At 40.6% G+C, this 27,090-nt stretch overlaps 1 protein-coding gene across 1 annotated transcript in view; it reads left to right on the forward strand.

Annotated features, from left to right (window-relative positions):
• Positions 1–24,773, forward strand: part of LOC138959297 (organic cation transporter protein-like) — a 42,959-nt gene extending 18,186 nt beyond the window's left edge. The window contains exons 2-11 of the mRNA XM_070330713.1: positions 3,976–4,128; positions 4,642–4,909; positions 5,238–5,341; positions 6,972–7,126; positions 8,927–9,095; positions 10,222–10,455; positions 10,719–10,945; positions 15,894–16,075; positions 17,258–17,409; positions 22,492–24,773. Coding sequence (XP_070186814.1) covers positions 3,986–4,128; positions 4,642–4,909; positions 5,238–5,341; positions 6,972–7,126; positions 8,927–9,095; positions 10,222–10,455; positions 10,719–10,945; positions 15,894–16,075; positions 17,258–17,409; positions 22,492–22,600 — 1,743 coding nt within the window. The 5' untranslated portion in view covers positions 3,976–3,985 and the 3' untranslated portion in view covers positions 22,601–24,773. The remainder of the gene's footprint in view (positions 1–3,975; positions 4,129–4,641; positions 4,910–5,237; positions 5,342–6,971; positions 7,127–8,926; positions 9,096–10,221; positions 10,456–10,718; positions 10,946–15,893; positions 16,076–17,257; positions 17,410–22,491) is intronic.
• The last annotated feature ends 2,317 nt before the right edge of the window (positions 24,774–27,090 follow it).

The raw sequence follows: 27,090 nt of genomic DNA on the forward strand, positions 1-27,090 counted from the left end.
ATCACAACAAAGTCTCCGCTCTTCTTCTGTACTGTTAGATCTATCCGCTGCATTTGTATCGAATTCCCTAAACATTCCATTTATTTTCAACTTTCTATCTCTTCAAACATAAAAGTCAAAACAGGTCTTCATATAACCGCATGTTGACGGAAGTACAAAAATAATACACAATGTCTACAAATAGGCGACAATCCCCGGCATTAGTCGGGAACATTCTCACTTTTCTCTGCAGCCGATACGCAAAGTAAATCAAATCAAGTCGAAAGCAGCCAATCTCTCTCTTGAAATAGTGATATTCCAAATGAACCATGCATTATTTTTGATCTGGATCAAGTAGCAAATAGTTGTGAAGTTAAAACAAACGAAGAGGACAGCTTTCTCACTTCCCCTCTGCATAACTATAACTATGAAGTTGCTATCAGACAAAGGCCATCTTTCCATTGCCACTCCTGTCACAGATTTTTGTTTGAAAAACAGTGTTACTCATGGAAAAGCAAATATAGTATGGATACATTCAGGCAAAGTTTGGGACTTGACAAAAATGCTGTCTCGTGCCTAACATGTCATTTACACCTGTTTGTTTGTTTGTTTGCTTGACGCCCAGCCGACCACGAAGGGCCATATCAGGGCGGTGCTGCTTCTATATATATATACGACTAGTGTCTGTGTGTCTGTGTGTCTGTGTGTCTGTCTGTGCGCGATGCACGGCCAAAGTTCTCGATGGATCTGCTTCAAATTTGGTGGGCTTATTGAGAGAGACCCCGGACACAACCTCATCGATGAGATATTTCAACACGTGCTCTCAGCGCGCAGCGCTGAACCGATTTTGGTTCCACCTCAGCTATTTTGGTTCCACCTCAGCTACCCGGGCCCCCATACCGACACACCATAGCCGCTACACCACATCACAACGCCAAAGTTCTCGGTGGATCTTTTTCAAATTTGGACACCGTATTCAGCTACACCCCGGACACAATATCATCGATGAGATATTTCAACACGTGCTCTCAGCGCGCAGCGCTGAACTGATTTGGGTTTTTGTGTTCATTTCACCATTATAAGTAACTCTTCCTTATCTTCTTCAGTGTTTGGCGTTTATCTCCCTTCCTTCGTGTGGCTTTCCCGTTTGTAACTTATTACTATTACTATTTTTAGAATGTCACTGCGCTGTCCACTGCGCTGTCCACAACGCTTCCCTTGCACCCGTAAGTTGTTCTTACTGTCAAAGTGAAAAGCTCGAATCAATCAGCAATGTAATTTCTCTTTTAGAGATTAATAAAGTTATTGTATTGTATTGTATTGTATTGTAGCCACGCGAAAAATACACTCTCACCTATCTCTATATATTTATAGATACAGATATGCATATATATATATACGGCTTCTCTGTGTGTGTGTGTGTTTGTGTGTGTGTGTGGGCAAAAACCTGTGTATTGTAGAGTTCTGTTTGTGATGTGGTCTAGCGGCTATTACCTGAAATAAGCTCTCAAATTCTCAATCCCGTTTGACAGGACTTCGCCTGCAGAGGTGATTGTGATGAACCGCCACGCTGTCTGTCTCTGTCTCGCGATTCACCCCGGCGAAGCCGGGTATTCCTCTAGTTTACATATACGTGCGCCACACACAAGACAGAGATCGCAGCACAGGCTTCATGTCTCACCCAGTCACATTATTCTGACACCGGACCAACCAGTCCTAGCACTAACCCCATAATGCCAGACGCCAGGCGGAGCAGCCACTAGATTGCCAATTTTAAAGTCTTAGGTATGACCCGGCCGGGGTTTGAACCCACGACCTCCCGATCACAGGGCGGACGCCTTACCACTAGGCCAACCGTGCCGGTGTCAAAAGGGGCAATGCATGCAAGTTTTCATAGAAATAACACTTGATCCTATTCCAGAGGTTCTCAAATGTCTCACATATTCTGAAAAAAAAGTTAATTCAAGTTGCAAACTTCCGATTTTCCTGACTCCCAGGTAGTCAGTTTTGTGAGCGTGGCAGTGTATTGCAGTTACCTGTGAATGTGTCGGATAGTCTTAACCAACTTCCTCTGCATCAAACTGAAACCGAACACGTATCTATCTGTTATGAAAATGGACATACTAGAGTTATTTCCAAACATCAAGTTTCACCTGATAACATTTTATTCGCTTTAAAGTGGTTAAAAGCCAATAATCCAATCTACGCAGACTTGGACTTGCACAACGCTGGATCAAAGCTAAGCAAGTCACATGGTGATAGTGTTTGTTGGGATTTTGAACAAAACTTTAAAGAAACACAATATGAAGTTATGGTTTCTGCTGATAACTCTGCATCTCAGTCAAGCCTTGAACGAGTTACACACACTTCACCTATGTTGTATGTCCAGAGGTCTAAACATAGCCCTGTGAATATAATTATACGAGATTGAAAATGGAGAGGATATGGCATTTTCATGGCTTTTTGCTGAGGGCAGAAATGGATTCAGTGACATGCAAGAGACAGAAAAATATGGCTTTCAATGTACGTGTACTTGCGAAACAATGTAGACTCTCGGTTCAGAAAAGATATGATGTGGGCCCCTATTTGCTTCAGTCAGCAGAAGCATATGACAAGTTACTTCTCAGACAAGATGCATCAATCTACATGAAAATCCGATCTCCATTTGCAACTGGAAGACAAAGTAGAATTTTTTGCAAAGGATACTAATAATATAAATACCATTTCATCTTTGCATGACAGCTTTTACATGTTCATAAAGAACAATCGAGGGACAACGGCTTACTTTCACATGTATCCGTACATCACTGCTTCTTTTATTGTTAACACGGCTTCGAACCCTGTTGATTTTAATCAACCAAATTTCTTGTCACTTTGTGCGACTTAAGTCATAATTATAGTTTTCAACTTTTTTGCAAGATCGATGAACAAAGTTTGGATTTCACTCTGTCGTGTTTTTTTCCCCATGCACTCTGAAAGAGTTGTAATCCTTGAAGTTCCGTCGAGACACAAACCCGCCACAAGTGTCACGATTAACAATGAGCTCCGATTGGCATGTTTTCGAAGGAAAAAATCACGGTCCAAATGGTTTGTCCTTCGGGGAATGTGACTCTTCCATTGCGCATAATCCTAACCAAATCGTTTTCGGAGAAAAACCGTGCAAAGTCGTATGCTTTTCCACTCGAGCAAGGTCGAGATAATTACGGATGTTTCCTGTGCATGGGATCCAAACGAGAGACGACTCAGTCGGAACAAGTTAAACTTCTTGCGGAAAAAGCTGAACTTCTTCTTCACTCAATCGTCGTATGTCCTTTGGTTTAAACAGTATTTTATTCATAAACGCACACATGATAATAAAACAACATGTTTACAAAGGAGCACAACAAGTTTAAAACTTATAGTGAGTGCTTACATAATCATACATGCTATTTCATGGCGGTATAATTTATAACCAAGATATGGCGACAAATCTTTTTGAAAAAACCCACCGTATTGAACTGAAAGAAAGAAGAAAAAAAAAAAGAGAAAAGCAATTAGGAAAACACCCCCTGCGGGTTAGGGGGAAGAATTTACCCGATGCTCCCCAGCATGTCGTAAGAGGCGACTAACGGATTCTGTTTCTCTTTTTACCCTTGTTAAGTGTTTCTTGTATAGAATATAGTCAATTTTTGTAAAGATTTTAGTCAAGCAGTATGTAAGAAATGTTAAGTCCTTTGTACTGGAAACTTGCATTATCCCAATAAGGTAATACATTGTACTACGTTGCAAGCCCCTGGAGCAAATTTTTGATTAGTGCTTTTGTGAACAAGAAACAATTGACAAGTGGCTCTATCCCCTCAACCCCCCTTTCCCCGTCGCGATATAACCTTCGTGGTTGAAAACGACGTTAAACACCAAATAAAGAAAGAATTAGGAAAGCTTTGTTTCCATTATCGAACACAATATGTGTCAATAAACGAAAACAAATTAAAAAAAACGTATGTCTTTTCATTTCAGAAATGGAGAGATGACTGCCAATCACTTGTACCAGTATATGGGAGAATGGGGACTTTACCAGAGACGACTGTTTGCCCTGATGGCTTTGCCCCTAATACTAAAAGGATTTGAGACCATGCTAGCCGTTATTGCGTTTCATGTGCCCGCTCACAGGTAAGTTTATTGTTGTTGTATCTGGGCAATGATGTTTTCTTCAATTTCTATATATAGACTCATCCTTAGTATCATCATCATCATCATCATCATCATCATCATCATCATCATCATCATCATCATCATCATCATCACCGTCATCATCATCATCATCATCGTCGTCGTCGTCGCCACCATTAAATGTTCATTACAATAAGACGTCGATCAAATTATCATCTACAAAATTGAAATGTGAAATGTGCGACGGTATTGTTTGAATATAAGCATAGATCACACACACACACACACACACACACACACACACACACACACACACACACACACACACACACACACACACACACACACACACACACACACACACGCGAGTGCACGCGAGCGCACGCACGCACGCCTTTGCACGTGCAGCTAGTTTATGTCAAGATCAAACAAAAACTCATTTCTTAGTTTGTCATATATTTCGATCATTTACAGACGGCTTGTTTTGTCACGGATGTGAACAATTCTTCCTAGGTGCCAGGTTCCAGGTCTACACAACGACACCTACATCATACAGAACGAGCACCACAGACAGCTGGTGAACCTGACAGTTCCCAAGGATGAGCACACAGAACACGGCTATGCAGAGTGCTCCGTCTTCACACACTGGAACACAACCCAAGGATCAAGCAACGAAAACGGGACAAGCAGTAATAATACTGTTGGCGTGGATGAAGATTCCGTGTCATGCCAGTCATGGGTTTACGATTTGACTGAATTGGATTCCTCTTTCATAACCCAGGTCTACTGTGCATTTCTAATAAGATGTGTTATTGATTTGATAGAGAACGCATGTGATACAGAACATTTTTAACAATTGATTCTTTAGAGAGGTTTCAATCACATTATTACCAGAAATTCAAAATTCAAAACAAATCGAATCCAAGTGAAAATTGCACTTTCTTGTCTAAGTGACATTGCAACAGCAAGCGCAAAATGTTCCTTATAACAATTAGATTCGTTTTATATTTTGCTATAATCGTAATCGAACTGTTTTGTTTCTCATGCCCTCGTGTTTCCTGGTGACGACGCGCACATGGTTTATCTATGTCTTTTCTTTTCCACGCCAGTTTCATCTGGTTTGTGAGCGGAAGTCATTCCGAAGTCACCTCAACATGGCATTTCTGCTTGGAAACTTAATAGGCAGCGCCCTTTCGGGACTGTTGTGCGACTTGTGAGTTAAAACATGTGTGAACATGTTTCTTCTTCCTTCTTCTTCTTCTTCAAATAATCCATGCATTCTACACTGCCCACCCCATCCCACCCTGAATAACTGTACATATTTTAATGGTTGATGGTGTGTGTCTGCTAGTGACTTTAAGTCTCCGTGTGTGTGAACGAGTGTATGTGCGCCTTGAGTCGCCTGCTGGTGAGATATGTGCGCGTTATAAATATTCGTATTATTATTATTATTATTATTCCCCCTTTTACATAGAGGGGGGAATCGAGACGAGGGTCGTGGTGTATGTGTGTGTGTGTGTGTGTGTCTGTCTGTCTGTGTGTGTGTGTAGAGCGATTCAGACTAAACTACTGGACCGATCTTTATGAAATTTGACATGAGAGTTCCTGGGTATGCTATCCTCATACGTTTTTTTCATTTTTTTGATAAATGTCTTTGATGACGTCATATCCGGCTTTTCGTGAAAGTTGAGGCGGCACTGTCACGTTCTCATTTTTCAACCAAATTGGTTGACTGAATTTTGGTCAAGTAATGTCCGACGAAGCCCGGACTTCGGTATTGCATTTCAGCTTGGTGGCTTAAAAATTAATTAATGACTTTGGTCATTAAAAATCTGAAAATTGTAAAAAAAATATTTTTTTTATAAAACGATCCAAATTTACGTTCATCTTATTTTCCATCATTTTCTGATTCCAAAAACATATAAATATGTTATATTTGGATTAAAAACAAGCTCTGAAAATTAAAAATATAAAAATTATGATCAAAATTAAATTGTCGAAATCAATTTAAAAAAACCCTTTCATCTTATTCCTTGTCGGTTCCTGATTCCCAAAACATATAGATATGATATGTTCGGATTGAAACACGCTCAGAAAGTGAAAACGAAGAGAGGTACAGAAAAGCGTGCTATCCTTCTCAGCGCAACTACTACCCCGCTCTTCTTGTCAATTTCACTGCCTTTGCCATGAGCGGTGGACTGACGATGCTACGAGTATACGGTCTTGCTGCGTTGCATTGCGTTCAGTTTCATTCTGTGAGTTCGACAGCTACTTGACTAAATGTTGTATTTTCGCCTTTCGCGACTTCTTCTTCTTCTTCTTCTTCTTCTTCTTCTTCTTCTTCTTCTTCTTCTTCTTCTTCTTCTTCTTCTTCTAAAAGGATGTATCTGCCTGATGCAAGAACATAACATCGTCAGTTAAGTTGTGATGCAGCATCTGTTTAAACCTCCGTCAGTAAACTACTTAACAGGTCTGAGCAGATTGGTTTTACACGAATCAAAATTGGCTACAAGAAACACGACACAGTAACGCTGAATGCAAAATATTGCGAGGAAAAGCCCACAGCAACAAGAGACCCTGAATGCGACCATTATTATGATATTCTGTCGTTTAAAGTGTTATGTAGCTCTAGACAGCATCATGTTTGACTTCCCTGAATTGCATTCAATTCGTCTAGTCATGCACACGGCATAAGTGGCGATTATGTGAACTGAGCGGTAAGACACGTTGCACGTTGATGTGTTGCATACATGTGTTTTATTCAATATTGCTGTTTCATGTATCTTGCCCTTCTAGATGTGTTTTATAGTGTTAACAAGCACATGGCTGTCTTTGGGTTTCAGGGTAGGAAGAAAGACGGTGTTCTACTTTGCTAACATATTGACACTGGTGATTGGAATAGCGGGCGCCTTTCCACCGACTCCAGAAGTATTTCTCTTCTACCGAGGTTTGATTGGAGCAGCCGGCTCTGCCATCTACATGTCTGGCTTTGTTTTAGGTCAGTATTAAGATGCAAATAGTAATGAGAAAGTACAACGAGGTCAGTTACATATTGATAGGCTTCCATTTGAAACTTTGAGCTTATGATCGTGAATCGACGCCCCGACCAAATCTGCATTGAAGCCCAACGACGCCAATATGTTAATGTACGTCAATATTTCACCGAACTTGTTTCTGCTTTCATGCGATTGCAACAAAGCCGAAATGTGACCCTCCACCACGAAATGAGTCGCATGTCACCTCGCGCGGTTCTGCGATGTTCATAGCCAGGACCCTGTTGTAGCACGTGCATCACAACCTTTTGCCCTGGCATGCGTTCCGCAAATTTCATGGGGCTATAAAAAAACACTCTTTTTCTTCCAAAATGCGGAAGCTTTTGGGAAGTCCCACAAAGGGAAATAACTCTGCCTGCCAAACAAAATTCTAGGTCAAGACTCATTGTTCATTTGTTAATTCAAACACAGTAATTTTTTAGTTATCATGTGGATGTTTAATTTTTTGGCAATTTTTTATAATTAGATCCGTTTTTTCAACCGATCCTTAACTTTTTTTGAAGAGTGTATGTGTGTGTGTGTCTGTGTGTGTGTGTAGAGCGATTCAGAGTAAACTACTGGACCGATCTTTATGACATTTGACATGAGATTTCCTGGGTATGATATCCCCAGACGAAAAATGTCTTTGATGACGTCATATCCGGCTTTTTGTAAAAGTTGAGGCGGCTCTGTCACACCCTCATTTTTCAATAAAATTGATTGAAATTTTGGCCAAGCAATCTTCGACGAAGGCCGGACTTTGGTATTGTATTTCAGATTGGAGGCTTAAAAATTAATTATGACTTTTGGTCATTAAAAATCTGAAAATTGTAATTAAAATAATTTTTTTATAAAACGATCCCAAATTACGTTCATGTTATTCTTTATCACTTTCTGCAGGGACCTATATTAGAATCTAATATAGGTCTATGCTTTCTGATTCCAAAAACATATACATATGTTATATTCAGATTAAAAACAAGCCCTGAAAATTAAAAATATAAAACTTATCTTCTTCTTCGTTCGTGGGCTGAAACTCCCACGTACACTCGTGTTTTTTGCACGAGTGGAATTTTACGTGTATGACCGTTTTTTACCCCGCCATTTAGGCAGCCATACGCCGTTTTCGGAGGAAGCATGCTGGGTATTTTCGTGTTTCTATAACCCACCGAACTCTGACATGGATTACAGGATCTTTTTCGTGCGCACTTGGTCTTGTGCTTGCGTGTACACACGGGGGTGTTCGGACACCGAGGAGAGTTTGCACACAAAGTTGACTCTGAGAAATAAATCTCTCGCCGAACGTGGGGACGAACTCGATCACGCTGACAGCGGCCAACTGGATACAAAATCCAGCGCGCTACCGACTGAGCTACATCCCCGCCCTATATAAAACTTATGATTAAAATTAAATTTCTTAAATCGATTTAAAAACAATTTCATCGTATTCCTTGTCGGTTCCTGATTCCAAAAACATATAGATATGATATGTCTGGATTAAAAACACGCTCAGAAAGTTAAAACGAAGAGAGGTACAGAAAAGCGTGCTATGCAGCACAGCGCAACCACCCCCGCGCTAAACAGGCTCGTTAATTTCACTGCCTTTTGTGCGAGCGGCGGACTCCGGTCATTGTGAAAAAAGGCAGTGCGTTCAGTTTCATTCTGTGAGTTCCACAGCTTGACTAGATGTAGTAATTTCGCCTTACGCGACTTGTTATTATTTGGAGTATTTCTGAGTGTTTTACCATATCCACTGCTATTTTCAGTGGTGGAATTCGTTGGCCCAAAGTATCGCACAGCTGCTGGTTCCCTGACCACAATTATATGGCTGGTTGGCCCGTTTTTATTGGCCGGCTTGTCCTACGTTGTACGGCACTGGCAACACGTACAACTCATCAGTGCCGTTCCGCTTCTTCTGTGCTTGGGGCACTGGTGGTAAGTGCATATACGATCAGTGGAATCTCCTTTTTATCCAACACACTCTTCAAAACACCTGAACACAAGTTTTGTTACATACATGCAGCTAATAGCAGCACGCCATGCAGAACCATACCGTAAAGGCCTCAAGGTGACTCCATTTTACAACATTAGGCCCCCCCCCAAAAAAATAGGTATGGTTACGGTAACCCGACCTACCCTATTTTTAGGGGCCGACCCTATAACTTTTTATTACATTTGTCAAAATAAACCAAAAAAAACACAAGAAAACGAGTGCAGAAAACGCAATGAAAGCGAAAGCGCCCGAGTCGCACACTTATTTCCCTGTCAAGTAGGTTCAATTTGTAGCCTACACATTAGAAAAAAAGTTTAAAAAAAAAAGTGAGTGCCTACCTTCCTACCCTATTTTTTTTGGCTATGTTACCGTAACCACACTTTTTTTTTTTTGGCCTTACCTAGAATGACAGCTAAAGAGACGATACAAAGAATAACCAACCGATCGCGACCAACCAACCTAGAATGACGTTTCAGGGCAGGTTACCTATTCAGCAGACGGAGAGAACCACGTGATTCCGTGGTAGCTGATGCAAATTCGTCATTGAAATAGATAGATCTATGTTACTTCAGAATTCGCTTTATCGCGAAAATCTACTTTTAATTTTTGCATTCATCAACTCAATCTATATATTTTTGTTTTAATGAAACGGGTTTGTAGGTGCAAGCAATACCATAGAATCATGAATTTTCTCCCGTCTCGCATAACTTGACCTGTTCGCTTTCCGAACGTGAATATGAATACCGCTATACCTAGTATGGGGTACTCCCATTAGTTTTATGTGTGTCATTTGGCAGGAAAAGATTCTGCAGTCATCCCTTCCCCCTTCCCCAACTACCCTACCCCCTCCCTTCCCACTACCCACACATGATAAAACCCGTCAAAACCGACAATAGGTGAGGCAAAATATCATTTGCAAATTTTAATTAGACGGAATTATTAAAAGCAACAATTACACATTCGCCCACTACTTTGGTACATGGTGTTAAAACCTCATAATACATTTGTGTGTCTTGCATTATGTTGTAGCAAAGTTTTAGTTAACCGTTACATCCCGTGTTGAACCAGGCTTTTGCCAGAGTCACCGAGATGGCTACTGTTGAAGAAAGGCGCCAAACCAACACTGGAAGTGGTTCGGAAAGTAGCAAAAGTCAACAAAATATCACTCCCGCCCTCTTGGAAATCAGCACTGGAGAAGAGTTCAGAAACACGTGAAGCAGAAGTTAAGTCTTCTCACATTGTTCGTCAGTTGGTGCAGCATCCTAAACTCCTGATCAGAACCATCATCATTTTCTTTAGCTGGTGAGTAGTTTACATTTTAGTTTCATCTTCTTCTGCGTTGGTGGTCAACAACTCACACGAACACTCGTTGTTTTGAACGAGTGGGCTTTTCAGTGTTTTTTAGTTAAAAACTAGCTGATTAAATCTAAGAAAGACAATAACAGTGGCAATTAAGATAACACTGAAGTCCAAACTCGTCTATGGTGCTAGCCTTGTTTTTCTAGGAGTGCAGCGGTTGTACCCACAAGTAGAAACATATAACGATTTTTGTTTTGGTCACTCAGGCTAGTGGTCTCTATGACTTACTACGGCCTGAGCCTCAACGTGGGTAACCTGAATGGAAGTTTGCGCGAGAACTTTTTGATATCCTGCGTGATGGAGCTGGCTGGTTACCTGCTGGCCTGGTTTCTGCTGGAACGACTGGGGAGGAAAAGATCTCACTGCTGCTTCATGCTGGTGGCAGGGCTCGCCTGTCTGGCCACCATATTCACCGTGGCTTTTGGGGGCAAAGGTGAGCAACGAGTAGCCAATGTGTATGTTTCTCTAAAACCTACAGTGGTTCGGGGCATACATGGATTAGGAGAGACGCAATCCTCCACGTATGCCTTAGGTTGTGCTTTTTGGGGACTGGCCATTGTACTATAATAACCTTCCCGTAGATATATACACTCGTATATATATATATATATATATATATATATATATATATATATATATATATATATATATATATATATATAGAATTAGCTTGACATGATGAAGTGGACGTTTTGACCTGAAGGCCTTATTCCCCATAATTATCAGAATAACGAGAGAAAAACAATGAATTCGCAAAATCGGCAACATTTTTGCCCATTTCACGTAATCGGCAAAACGCTTCCCATTACGCGAAATCGGCAGCGTTTTGCTGAAAACGCGTAAATGCTTGTAAAATGTGCCGTTTTTGCGAAATCGGCAGCACATTTTTGGATAAATGTTGCAATAATCGATCAGTTATGGGAAGTTATGACAAAAAGTGTCGTTTTCGTGCATTACCGGAGTTATGCTTGACACAGACCAACACAGCCATAAAAACCAAAATAGGGAGGTAAAGTAATGTTAATGTAATGTTCTCGTGACAAAAAAAGTAAAGACTGGCTGTCACTTTTGCGAAATGGACAAATTTTAAGAGCCTTTACGCATTTTCAGCAAAACGCTGCCGATTTCGCGTAATAGGCAGTGTTTTGCCGAAATGGGCAAACATGTTGCCAATTCCGCAAATTCGGCAATTCCGTGAATTCGGCACGACATATATAAATATGTATATAATTTATAAAAAATGTATATATGTGAACGACATTAAACATTATCAAAATTTCAAGATCTTCCTTTCTATCTTAACGCTTTCTTGAGCTTTCTTTAAATAATTAAGACATCGGTAGGTCGTGAGTTCAAATCCCGGCCGCGGCCGCCTGGTGGGTTAAGGATGGATATTTTTTCCGAACTCCCAGGTCAACTTATGTGCAGACCTGCTAGTGCCTTATTCCCCTTCGCACGAAAAAGGTCCTGTAATCCATGTCAGAGTTCGATGGGTTATAAAAACACAAAAATACCCAGCATGCTTCCCACGAAAGCGGCGTACGGCTGGGTAAAAACGGTCATACACGTACAAACCCACTCGTGCAAACACACGAGTGAACGTGGGAGTTTCAGCCCATGAACAAAAAAGAAGAAGAAAAATACCTTTCTGTATGTATAATAAAACAAGTCGCGCAAGGCGAAATTACTTTTTTCGCTTTTTCTTTTCACTTTCATTACTTTATTGTCCCATCGCTGGGAAATTCGGGTCGCTTCCTCCCAGTGGAAAGCTAGCAGCAACGGAGTCGCGCTACCCAGGTGTCTGCGTGTTTAGGTGTATTCAGCCACCTGCACTTATGGCAGTATGACCAAGGTCTTTTACGTGCCATTGTGATGACACGGGGGTGGGACATGGCTTCCGTCTCTGGGTCTGCACATAAAGTTGACCCGTGTCCGTCCCGGCCCGAATTCGAACCTGCGACCTTCCGATCACAAGTCCAATGCTCTACCATCTGAGCTACCGGGCCCCCTACATTTAGTCAAGCTGTGGAACTCACAGAATGAAACTGAACGCACTGCATTTTTTCACAATGACCGTAGTCCGTAGAAGGCAGTGAAATTGACGAGCCTGTTTAGCGTGGTTGCGCTGTGCTGTATAGCACGCTTTTCTGTAGTACCTCTCTTCGTTTTAACATTCTGAGCGTGTTTTTAATCCAAACATATCATATCTATATGTTTTTGGAATCAGGAACCGAGAAGGAATACGATGAAATTGTTTTTAAATCGATTTGGGAAATTTTATTTTAATCATAATTTTAATTTTTTTAATTTTCAGTGCTTGTTTTTAATCCGAATATAACATATTTACATGTTTTTGGAATCAAAAAATGATTAAAAATAAGATTAACGTAATTTGGGATCGTTTTATAACAAAATAATTCTAATTACAATTTTCAGATTTGTAATGACCAAAGTCATTAAATAATTTGTAAGCTTTTAAGCTGAAATGCAATACCAAAGTCCGGCCTTCGTCGAAGATTGCTTGGCCAAAATTTCAATCAATTTGATTGAAAAATGAGGGTGTGACAGTGCCGCCTCAACTTTTACAAAAAGCCGGATATGACGTCATCAAAGACATTTATCCAAAAAATGAGAAAAAAACCGTCTGGGGATGTCATACCCAGATACTCTCATGTAAAATTTGAAGATCGGTCCAGTAGTTTACTCTGAATCGCTCTACACACACACACGCACAGACACACAGACACACACTCACACACACACACACACACACACACACACACACACACACACACACACACACACACACACACACACATACATACATACATACATACACCACGACCCTCGTCTCGATTCCCCCTCGTTGTTAAAACATTTAGTCAAATATGACTAAATGTAAACAAGTCGCGTAAGGCGAAATTACTACATTTAGTCAAGCTGTGGAACTCACAGAATGAAACTGAACGCACTGCATTTTTTCACAATGACCGTAGTCCGCCGCTTGTGCATAACGGAGTGAAACTGACGAGCCTGTTCAGCGCGGTAGTGGTTTGGCTGTGCTGCATAGCACGCTTTTCTGTACCTCTCTTCGTTTTAACTTTCTGAGCGTGTTTTTAATCCAAACATATCATATCTATATGTTTTTGGAATCAGGAACCGACAAGTACAAGGAATAAGATGAAATTGTTTTTAAATCGATTTCGGAAATTTTATTTTAATCATAATTTTTATGTTTTTAATTTTCAGTGCTTGTTTTTAATCCGAATATAACATATTTATATGTTTTTGGAATAAAAAAAATGATGAAGAATAAGATTAACGTAATTTGGGATCGTTTTATAAAAAAATAATTCTAATTACAATTTTCAGAATTTTAATGACCAAAGTCATTGAATTAATTTGTAAGCTTTTAAGCTGCAATGCAATACAAAAGTTTGGCCTTCGTCAAAGATTGCTTGGCCAAAATGTCAATCAATTTAATTGAAAAATGAGGGTGTGACAGTGCCGCCTCAACTTTTACAAAAAGCCGGATATGACGTCATCAAAGACATTTATCCAAAAAATGAGAAAAAAACCGTCTGGGGATATCATACCCAGATACTCTCATGTAAAATTTCATAAAGATCGGTCCAGTAGTTTACTCTGAATCGCTCTACACACACACACGCACAGACACACACACACACACACACACTCACACACACACACACACACACACACACACACACACACACACACACATATACACCACGACTCTCGTCTCGATTCCCCCATACGATGAACGTAAATTTGGATCGTTTTATATTAAAAAAAAATGTATTACAATTTTCAGATTTTTAATAACCAAAGTCATTCATTAATTTTTAAGCCACCAAGCTGAAATGCAATATCGAAGTCCGGCCTTTGTCGAAGATTGCTTTTCAAAAATGTCAATCAATTTTATTGAAAAATGAGGGTGTGACAGTGCCGCCTTAACTTTTACAAAAAAGCCGGATATGACGTCATCAAAAGTATTTATCGAAAAAAATAAAAATATCCAGGGATATCATTCCCAGGAACTCTCATGTCAAATTTCCAAAAAAAAGGTTCAGTAGTTTGGTCTGAATCGCTCTACACACTCACAAGCACAGACACACACACACACACACACACACACACACACACACACACACACACACACACACACACACATACACCACGACCCTCGTCTCGATTCCCCCTCTGTGTTAAAACATTTAGTCAACACTTGACTAAATGTAAACAAGTCGCGTAAGGCGAAATTACTACATTTAGTCAAGCTGTGGAACTCACAGAATGAAACTGAACGTAGTCCCCCGCTAGTGCAAAAGGCAGTGAAAGTGACGAGCCTGTTTGACGCAGTAGCGATTGCGCTGTGCTTCATAGCACGCTTTACTGTACCTCTCTTCGTTTTAACTTTCTGAGCGTGTTTTTAATCAAAACATATCTTATCTATATGTTTTTGGAATCAGGAACCGACAAGGAATAAGATGATTTAGTTTTTAAAACGATTTCGGAAATTTAATTTTGATCATAATTTTTATATTTTTAATTTTCAGAGCTTGTTTTTAATCCAAATATAAAATATGTATATGTTTTTGGAATCAGAAAATGACGAAGAATAAGATGAAATTGTTTTTGGATCGTTTAATAAAAAACAATTTTAATTACAAGTTTCCGATTTTTAATGACAAAACTCACTCATTAGTTTTTAAGCCACCAAGCTGAAATGCAATACCAAACCCCGGCCTTCGTCGAAGATTGCTTTGCCAAAATTTCAATCAATTTAATGGAAAAATGAGGGTGTGACAGTGCCGCCTCAACTTTTACAAAAAGCCGGATATGACGTCATCAAAGGTATTTATCGAAAAAAAGAAAAAAACATCCGGGAATATCATACCCAGGAACTCTCATGTCAAATTTCTTAAAGATCGGCCCAGTAGTTTAGTCTGAATCGCTCTACACACACACACACACACACACACACACAGACACACACACATACACCACGACCCTCGTCTCGATTCCCCCCTCTATGTTAAAACATTTAGTCAAAACTTGACTAAATGTAAAAAGAATAAAGGCTCAGTATGACACAAGGACTTGCAAAACAAATGCCTGCTGGTGAGTAGGTTACAAGACAAAAGCAATTAAACTTTGAGGTTCACCTTTACAATTAGCTTGACATGATGAAGTGGACGTTTTGACCTGAAGGCCTTATTCCCCATAATTATAAGAATAAAGAGAGAAAAACAATGAAAACCAAAGAAAATGGACGAAAAACTATATCAAAATAACCGAAGACCTTTCGATATTCCTGAATTTCGCTTGAAGTTTAGGAATGTATTTGAATGTCACAGAGCTGGAATGGGCAACGACAGCACTAGCGATGGTGGGCAAGCTTGGAATCTCAGCATCCTTCACCTCCATCTACCTGATATCTGCTGAACTGTTCCCCACCGTCATGAGGAACTTTGGCATGGGATGCAGTTCCGCTATTGGCAGAGTGGGCAGTGTCGCGTCTCCCTATGTGGCTGACCTGGTGAGGTTCGATTCTATGTCGACAGAGATGTATCTCAAACATGCATCAAAAGAATAATACAAGCAGTCAGGTCCGGCTTCGCCCGGGTGTTAGCAAAGCCCTCAAAGAAAAACTCCAAATCAAACGCTTGCCGGGGGGAATGAGAATGGCACGGAATGCTGGTATGCTAAGAGTTATCTCCCTTCCATGGATAAGAAAGCAAGAGTTACCTCCCTTGAACTGTATGGGCTGTATTCAACAATGGGGAGGGTCATAATCTGAGGAAGGAAACAATAAATCGAGAAACTAAAACCCAGGTGCACACGTGACCTGCGGCTCCTAGGCAGTGTGCATACACAGATTCTCGTCCTTGCCTTTTGCCGTCTCTGAGATATGGCACACACACACACACACACACACACACACACACACACACACACACACACACACACACACACACACACACACACACACACACACACACACACTTACATCCATTTTTATATATAGTATAGATAGAAGATTTCGATAATCAAATTGCTGTTTGAAAGTAAAACGAACCCCGAAAGATACGTTGACCTCTTTTTATATCCAAAGCGTATTTCACACGATAGAATAGAAAGTATTTTTGACATTCGACAAATGGCCCAGCTGCTGTCATGATTAATTGCCGTTTTGGGATGTTTCAGAGTAATGAAAACGTGATGACATCTTTAGAAAGCAAATGATTTTAAAACCAGTTAACATGTGCTACTGGTTTTGATTCCCCTTTCAATACATCTACTTACTACCACCTAAATACAGTTCAATATTCAAGAGGCTTTCAGCTACGAGAAAATATCTGAAAAGTCTGAGAACTGTCTAATAGAAAATGTACACACGAATCTACCAAAACGACAAGAACTTTAGGGCAGTTTGACCAAGAACTTAACTTTACTTATCTTTTGAAAGCCTTTGATAGATAGTACTATATAGATCAGAAACTGTTCACAGAGATCGAGTTAGTATGCACACTCAGACATATGTATGCGCTGTATGTGAAACTTCAACATCCGTTCAGAGTTCCATCCTCCACTGACCCGGTCGTGAACGATCGTGTTTTTGGTCAGTGTGCCGATAGTGACTGATACTTCGACCAGACAAGCCTAATGAAAAAGAGCGGTGTGTCTATCAAATTCACAAAATGAACCACAATTCTTGCAGGCTCTGTTAGTGGAGGGACGGTTCAGCCGTGCAGTGCCACTGGTGGTGTTCGGGGGGCTGGGGGTACTGGCCGGTCTGTCCTCACTCTTCCTGCCAGAGACTCTGCACCGTAAGCTGCCAGACACCATGGAAGATGCCGTCAATTTCAAGGAGTGAGTGTGGGAAGTACGTTGTGGCATGTAGTACAGTAATCGCGCGACATGTTCTGTAGTCCGGTTTTTAGAGAAAATAACAAGATGTTGGTTTTGGGTTTCATCAACAACAAAAGTAGGTTGGCAGGTAGTTGCTCTTTTCCCCAGCCATTTTTATTTGATTTCAAGGGAGGTCAATACTGCCGCTTGATGTCTTTCCGTGGTTATTCCCCTTGGTATGGGTCTCCCTCGCTTCTTTTTCATTTTCATTTTTCATTTTCATTACTTTATTGTCCCATCGCTGGGAAATTCGGGTCGCTTCCTCCCAGTGGAAAGCTAGCAGCAACGGAGTCGCGCTACCCAGGTGTCTGCGTGTTTAGGTGTATTCAGCCACCTGGGCTCGTATTCTTGAAACAGCTGCAACTCATATACCGGCCTGTAAAACCACTTCCGCTCGATAAGTCCGCTAAGTGTTATTCATGAAACTCCGGGAAAGACTTACCTGGGTGTCTCCGAGCTGTAAAGTTGGAGGACCCATCCCCCTCCTCTAAAACCGTCAATTTTGAATAAATCTTGTTAAAATATTGTTTGTAGATTTATGTCCCTCATGGACACACATTGGTGTCATTTAAGCACCAATGCATTGCGGACAAATACGAGATACCGCTCGCGAAAGATTTCAACCGATGCTCGATCATACCGGCTTGTGGTGAAAGCGTGCGAGCGTCTTCTTTAAATGCATTACAGTGTCCGATTATTTTCAACTGTTTCCGTGGTCGAACGGTTCTCTCGTTCGCCTGATGCGTGATTGAGTCGAGTTCAAATCTCCATCTGCCCGTATTTTTTTTTTATTCTTTGGCATTTGTTTATTTTTGTTTATTTTCTTCATGTGCAAAAGAGTACGTTATAATAGCAAAATTGATTTAAAAAAATGTTTTAGGCTGCAATGGTTTTTTTTTAAATCTTTGGTTAACATGATATTAGTTTATTGATAAAGTTTGTTAACTAAAACATGTAAACATTTGATTAAAAAATTAAATAAATAACCATGAAGAAGGATGCTTCCCGCTTTAAAAAACAAAGGTGAGAGAAAAAAAAACTAAAATGCGGTAGCAGCCACCTGCATGCAACTGAGATTAAAAACAAAAAAATGAAAAATAAATAAAAAGGGTCTCCCTGTGTTTTTATTTCATTCAGTTTGTTTGGGTAGCTGCTATTGACTTTGAAACTGACACGCTGGCTAAAAAGCTGCAACATTGTGTCCTTCAACGTCAAACTGTCGTTTAACTAGCGCCCGGTATTTATTTTTACTGCCCAGTAATTATTTATTTTCCCCCGATATTCATGTGTGTCTAGCGGAAGGTCGGCAGCTACCAGTTGGTTATTTTTAGAATTGAAGATTCCCGATGCTTGCTCTTCTCTGCGCACGCGTTACCGGCGTTTTCGCCGGCGTGACAGTTTCAAAGTCAATAGCAACAACCCAAACAAACTGAATGAAATAAAAACACGGGGAGATTTTATTTTTATTTTTTTTATAAACCTCAGTTGCATGCAGGTGTACACGGTATAGTACCTAGTAAACGCCCACCCCCCAGTTTCGACCAGTGGACTAGTAGACAAGGAAAATAAATAAAGATTATTCAGTCTGCTGTTATTGTTGTTTTTCAATTGTTTCCTTTCCTTATACATGCTTCGGGGATTGGACAGAAAAAGGTTTCTGGAGTGGCTAGAGAATCGCAATACATTTTTGACTGGGAGGAAAAAAAAGAAACGAAAGCTTCATCTTTGGTTTAAACATAAGTTTATTTCAACAAATGTTACAATCATGACATGTATACAAAAGACACAGGTAACAGCAACAAGCTAGAAGCTTATAGTGGTGTTCCTGCATGGATATTATAACGTAAGGCGGTAACGGCTGAACAATTTGTCTAAATAAACCAAATTGGAAATCCAAAGCATCATCATTATAATCATCCTCATCTCATTAATCATCCAAAATTATCATAACATAATAAACGTTGCATAATCATTATAAAGAAAGACAGTAAGAGGAAGGAAGGAGGGGAAGAAAAGGAATAAAAAGAAGAGGGATGGGTAGGAGTTGTGCAGAAATTAAAGTTGTTGTCCGGCTTGTGGAGCATTGATTCTGGTTTGCCAAAAGCGGCCTGAACGTTCAATGAACGAGTGTACTCTTGAAAAAATGTTCCTTTTCAAATATAGAGAATACTGTCTGTCTCCATTTAGAAGGTGGGGGAGGTGAATACTGTGGTTAGGGAGGGTATGTATGGTTTCTTGACGTGCTTCGCAATAATTTGGACAATCTAATAGGAAGTGTTTTACGGTTTCGGACGGAAATTCGCAGTCACAAGTTGCATCTGTAGCAACGTGTCGTCTCACTAGATCGTTATTAAGATCACTTATATATAGCCTGAGCTTACAGTGAATTGTTTGTGATATGCGATCTCCAGAATACCAATAACACGGCAGACTTAAAGGCATATGTTCGCGCTCCCGTGTTTACAAAGTGTAGTTTGCCCATAATCGATGTCAAACGCACCATAAGACCATATAATGACGATATGTCACCATGCGCGGACCATAATACATGCATTACAGCTTGTTCTAGCCTCTGAAAAAGTGAGGATGTCAACAAAGCCGCGGTGTTAGCTCCCTTGCATCAACGTTACATGTGTTGCCAAATCTATAAATAGGACGATCCAGATCAAAATGAAAATTAACATATCTCAACATTGAAGGGGTCCTAGACCACAATATTTTGCAGGGAACTTAATTTAGCATGTCTCCAGCTGTTGGTAAAGCAATTAGCGTGTATAGTCATCGAGTACATATGCCTTTAAATCGTTTTTTGACAAAAAGTGCTTGAGGGACTTACTAAGTTTTATGTAGTCTGGTAAAGAATTCCAGAGTTGTGTTGTAGATGGGAGAAATGAGTTTTTGTATAATTCAGTGTTAAACGATGGAACTTTCCTATCTAAAGGTCAGCGCTGGCGATATGGATTATTAGTTGATATTAATGGTGGCAATATCGCAAGTAAGTAGTTTGGCACCTTACGGTGTACAATCTTGTGAAATAATATCAATTTTTGACGTTTACGCCTCTCTTAAAGTGAAATAAAGCCTGACTCGTCGTACAGTTGTTGATGGCTTGTACCGCGGACTGCTCCAACAATGGTCTTCATCTTCAAAGCTTCATCTTTGGCGGGAAGTGATGTCTGAAGAGGTTGATTTTGTGTGTGTGTGTGTGTGTGTGTGTGTGTGTGTGTGTGTGTGTGTGTGTGTGTGTGTGTGTGTGTGTGTGTGTGTGTGTGTTGTGTGTGTGTGTGTGTGTGTGTGAGAGAGAGAGAGAGAGAGAGATAGAGAGAGAGAGAGAGAGAGAGAGAGAGAGAGAGAGAGAGAGAGAGAGAGGGGGGGGGAGTTTTGTGCAATAACGCATTCTTTGAACACTTCTATGACAAATGACCAAAATATCGTTTTTCTAGCTAAGAACCCGCTCCTGCCAAGGGTATAGTACCTTGTAAACGCCCACCCCCCACTTTTGGGCAAAACTGGTACATAGGGTGGGTGGGCGTATACAAGGTAGTTAACGGTAATATCATGTTAACCATCAATTTAAAAAAAAAACTCATTCTCGCCTAAAATTATTTTTTTAACTCAATTTTGATATTACAACGTACTCTTTTGCACACGAAGAAAATAAACAAAAACAAAAAAAATTAATGACAAAGAGTAAAACAACAAAAAAAGAAAGGCCTGATGGCGATTCGAATTCGACTCAATCGCGCATCAGGCGAATTCGATAACCGTTCGGCTACGGAATCAGACACCAAATTCTCGCCACTGTAATGCATTATACAAGACGCAAGCACGCTTTCGCAACAGGCCGTTATGATCGAGCATCGGTTGAAATCTTTCGCGAGCAGAAGCTCGTATTTGACCGCAATGCATCGGTGCTTAAATGACACCAATGTGTTTCCATGAGGGGCATAAATCTACGAATAATATTTGAACAAGATTTATTCGAACTTGACGGTTTTAATGGACAGTGTTGGTGAAGTTACTGACAGGTAGCGACTTTACAGGAGGGGGAGGGGTCCTCTAACTTTACAGCTCGGAGACAACCCGGTAAGGACTTACCGGTGTTTCATAAATAACACTTAGCAGTTGACGGACTTATTGAGTTTTACAGGCCAGTATATGAGTTGCAGCTTTTTCAAGAATAAATCTTGTTCAAATATTGTTTGTAGAGAGGAGCAAGCATGAGGAATCTCCTATTCTAAAAATAACCAATTCTGGTAGCTGCCGACCTTCCGCCAGACACACATTAATACCGGGGGAAAATAAATAATTACTGGGCAGTAAAAATAAATACCGGGCGGTAGTTAAACGACAGTTTGACTTTAAAGGACACAATTTTGCAGCTTTTTCAAGAATACGAGCCCTGCACTTATGGCAGAATGACCAAGGTCTTTTACGTGCCATTGTGATGACACGGGGGTGGGACATGGCTTCCGTCTCTGGGTCTGCACATAAAGTTGACCCGTGTCCGTCCCGGCCCGAATTCGAACCTGCGACCTTTCGATCACAAGTCCAATGCTCTACCAACTGAGCTACCGGGCCCCCTTTTTTCGTGGCTATGGAGCGCCAAATCATGTCTTCTAATCATGTCGTCTAGTTGTATGGCAAATCGTATAGAGACGACAGAAAGAAAAAAACTCGGGTTGTGCGAATCCGTTATTTTTCTATAGTTTTTTTCCCAAACCAAAAAGTAAAAGGAATTATTCGAGAGAGCAAAAAACACGACCTCTATCACTTGGAAACGGCAACGGGTCAAACTATGCTGTATTGACAACGCTGTAGCTTTAATTTGCTATTAAAAAAATATATATTTGTTAATTGTCGAACTCAATCTTAACGGTAGGACTTACAGCTAGACAATTGTGTTTCTCATATGTTCCTATAGCCACAGGTAAAATACCGGAAATGTTAAGAGTGAACATTACAGTGATCGTCGTTTTCTTTTCCAAAGAACAGGATGAAATGAGGTGCATTAGTGTGAGGTGTATTTACTTTACGTTGCAGGAACGAATCAGACAGCAAGGGCAACGAGAGTGAAATGAAGACCACACACATTGGAGACACTTCGGAGCTCGCGTCCCGCTTGGAAGAGTCGCCCAGTTCTCACCTCTGAAGGACAGTGCATGCAATGACCTCTCGGAATTCGATTTTTACTGTTTTTGTTTGAACCGAAATCTGCGATATGCACCCGCCGCATTGATATGTATCCAGATGTATTGTTTGTACACTCAGTTCAAACACAAGAAAATACAACATACTAGCCTAGTAAATTGTATATTGTAAGTCATGTAAATCGTAAACAGAAGCGTTTATTCTGGCTCTCTCAACACACTCGTGTGGGTAAGTCAGGGCTCCCCAAAGTGTGCGTCCCTGCGTCATATACGCCCTGCGTCATATACGTCCCTGCGTCATATACGCACTGGAAGCCGAAATCACATACTAGACATTCATGGAGGGGGTCCCGGGACGTACGAAACATAAAAGATTGGGTCCCGGTGTAAGACGAAATTTTTACTCCACGAAAAATTTACTCCGGAGTAAATATTTCGTACGAAATTCTTACTCCGAGTACACTTTTCGTACGAGAAAAGAACTCCCCAAGGCACGAAAAAATTACTCCCTCCACGAAATGTTTACTCCCCATTTTTGTTACTTCCAGTAAAAATCTCGTACGCAAAAATGGGATGCGGGCGAAGGGATAATGCCAATAAGTGATCTCGCGCACACGAATGTCGCGCTATCCTCCTTCCACCACTTCCACCACCAAGACTAACAGGGGTCAAGGGAGTAAAAATGTCGTACACCTGGCATGGGAAGTTAAATTTCTTGTATTTGGGTGAAGTAATTTATTCGTTATTTATTCGTCATGGGAGTAACATTTGTGTACGAAATGTTTACTCGGAACTCACCTGTCTTGAAAGGGAAATTTTCTCGTGAAATGGAGGAGTGCTTTTTTCGTAAAGGGAGTAACTTTTTCGTACGAAATGTTTACTCCGGAGTAAAAATCTCGTGGGAGTAATTTTCTCGTGTTACACCGGGACGCACTACATTTTCGTTGTCGTGCGTCCCGTAGATACTCTTTTCAGACTTCGTCAGCTAACATTACAAAAGAAAGACCACAATGACGCGTTATGTTATGTATGTACACAGGGGGTTTGGGGAGCCGGGACTCTTGGGACCCTCTAAAACTCCGCTTAGTGGGCCCATGGACCCTCTAAACATTAAAAGCGGGAGTCCCGGGACCCCCTAGGACGGGCATCCGTGGGGAGCCCTGGTTAGACGAAAAAGTCGAACGAATTGATGCAAATTACACCTTCAATGATAAATATAGGTCGTGTATGAACTCGTTCTTGTTCACCTTCGATACCTTCGTTGTTTATTATACCTGAATTGTTAAAACTGATGTATTCAATTACAACAGTTATTTACCTGCCTGGTTGCGTGCAGGTATGATGGGCTGTATATTCTGAAGAGGAAAAATCTATGTTTAATGTTGAACTGTTACCAGTGATACAGTTGCCGTTGATGTATACAGTTTTACCCGTCTTGGTGCGAATCCTACTGGACATAAGTATGCAGTGGCGGATTTAGGGGGGGGGCTAAGGTGGTCTGGGCCCCCTCTTCAGGGAAAAGAGAGAGAGAGAGAGAAAGAAAGAGAGAGAGAGAGACAGACAGACAGACAGACAGACAGACAGACAGACAGACAGACAAAGAGACAAAGAGACAGAGAGAGACAGAAAGATGATTAAATGACAGTTTCTGAGCTCAGGTTGCCCTAGATTGCAGCATTTTGCTTCCTTGAAAAACAAAATAAGCATGTTCGGGCGCTTCGCGCCCTCAATTAGGGCGCTTTGCATCCTCAATTAAGGCGCTTCGCGCCTTCAAGTGTGTGCAAAAAAGTTTGTGTGGGCCCCCCCCCTTCCTTAAGATCCTGGATCCGCCCTTGGTATGCATTTATTGTTGAACTGTCACTGGTGTTGCCGTTGATACATGTATGCAATTACAAAACAAGTCGCGTAAGGCGAAAATACAACATTTAGTCAAGTAGCTGTCGAACTCACAGAATGAAACTGAACGCAACGCAACGCAGCAAGACCGTATACTCGCAGCATCGTCACTCCACCGCCCGTGGCAAAGGCAGTGCCAGTGGAATTGACAAGAAGAGCGGGGTATTCGTTGCGCTGAGAAGGATAGCACGCTTTTCTGTACCTCTCTTCGTTTTAACTTTCTGAGCGTGTTTTTAATCCAAACATATCATATCTATATGTTTTTGGAATCAGGAACCGACAAGGAATAAGACAAGTGTTTTTAAATTGATTTGGAAAATTTAATTTTGATAATAATTTTTATATATTTAATTTTCAGAGCTTGTTTTTAATCCGAATATAACATATTTATATGTTTTTGGAATCAGCAAATGATGGAGAATAAGATAAACGTAAATTTGGATCGTTTTATAAATTTTAAATTTTTTTTTACAATTTTCAGATTTTTAATGACCAAAGTCATTAATTAATTTTTAAGCCACCAAGCTGAAATGCAATACCGAAGTCCGGGCTTCGTCGAAGATTACTTGACCAAAATTTCAACCAATTTGGTTGAAAAATGAGGGCGTGACAGTGCCGCCTCAACTTTCACGAAAAGCCGGATATGACGTCATCAAAGACATTTATCAAAAAAATGAAAAAAACTTTCGGGGATTTCATACCCAGGAACTCTCATGTCAAATTTCATAAAGATCGGTCCAGTAGTTTAGTCTGAATCGCTCTACACACACACACAGACACACACACGCACATACACCACGACCCTCGTCTCGATTCCCCCCTCTACGTTAAAATATTTAGTCAAAACGTGACTAAATATAACAAGTCGCGTAAGGCGAAAATACAATATTTAGTCAAGTAGCTGTCGAACTCACAGAATGAAACTGAACGCAATGCCATTTTTCAGCAAGACCGTGTACTCGTAGCATCGTCAGTCCACCGCTCATGGCAAAGGCAGTGAAATTGACAAGAAGAGCGGGGTAGTAGTTGCGCTAAGAAGGATAGCACGCTTTTCTGTACCTCTCTTTGTTTTAACTTTCTGAGCGTGTTTTTAATCCAAACATATCATATCTATATGTTTTTGGAATCAGGAACCGACAAGGAATAAGATGAAAGTGTTTTTAAATTGATTTCGAAAATTTAATTTTGATAATAATTTTTATATATTTAATTTTCAGAGCTTGTTTTTAATCCGAATATAACATATGTATATGTTTTTGGAATCAGCAAATGATGGAGAATAAGATAAACGTAAATTTGGATCGTTTTATAAATTTTTATTTTTGTTTACAATTTTCAGATTTTTAATGACCAAAGTCATTAATTAATTTTTAAGCCACCAAGCTGAAATGCAATACCGAAGTCCGGGCTTCGTCGAAGATGACTTGACCAAATTTTCAACCAATTTGGTTGAAAAATGAGGGCGTGACAGTGCCGCCTCAACTTTCACGAAAAGCCGGATATGACGTCATCAAAGACATTTATCAAAAAAATGAAAAAACTTTCGGAGATTTCATACCCAGGAACTCTCATGTCAAATTTCATAAAGATCGGTTCAGTAGTTTAGTCTGAATCGCTCTACACACACACACACACACACACACACACACACAGACACACAGACACACGCACATACACCACGACCCTCGTTTCGATTCCCCCTCGATGTTAAAATATTTAGTCAAAACTTGACTAAATATAAAAAGACCCGCCTGAGTGCAGATGCTATTGTTGCTATTTCTGAGGTGAATACAATGCATTTAACTAGATTTCAACTCCGGTGTAAGGATTTCGCGGAGACTTTCTTTTCCTCTTGTTTCAGCACACACACACACACACACACACACACACACACACACACACACACACACACACACACACACACACACACACACACACACACACACGCTCACACACACACACACACACACACACACACACACACACACACACACGCGCGCGCGTACATAGACATTCACACTCACACACACTCACACACACACTCACACACACGCGCGCGCGTACATAGACATTCACACCCGCACTCATTCACACTCACTCGTACACAACTCTCAGCTGCGTATGTCTGCCGACTTAACTGGAAAATACAAAATACAAAATCGACCACAATGACAACAACTACAAAACCTACTCACCACATGCAGCAGTCAGACTGTTGGTGTTTGGTTGCTGTACACGCGGAATGAAGGTATCCAGTTGAACAGTAGCTATACAACTAATTAATTGTTATTTCATTAAAGTCGACGTGACACCCATCCATATAGTCTCTGTATAGGCACTTCAAACCAAGGCCTGTAGGACCAGAGACAATCTCTTCAATGGTAGTACTAAGTCTAACTTCAGCCACTGTGCTTAACAGTGCACGCAAGAGTCTTTCACCTTCACGTCGGAGGAAGGTGTACCCCCGTTTTAAAGATATATCGCCCGCGCCGCTGAAATATGAGACGAGAGAAGCCGGATCGAAGGTAAATGCTCGCACAAAATGTGCTAGAACTCGTATACTGTTTTGTGTATATTGAACAATTTCAGGTGGCAA

Source organism: Littorina saxatilis, linkage group LG2, assembly GCF_037325665.1.
Source record: "Littorina saxatilis isolate snail1 linkage group LG2, US_GU_Lsax_2.0, whole genome shotgun sequence".
Classification (NCBI taxonomy): Eukaryota; Metazoa; Mollusca; class Gastropoda; order Littorinimorpha; family Littorinidae; genus Littorina; species Littorina saxatilis.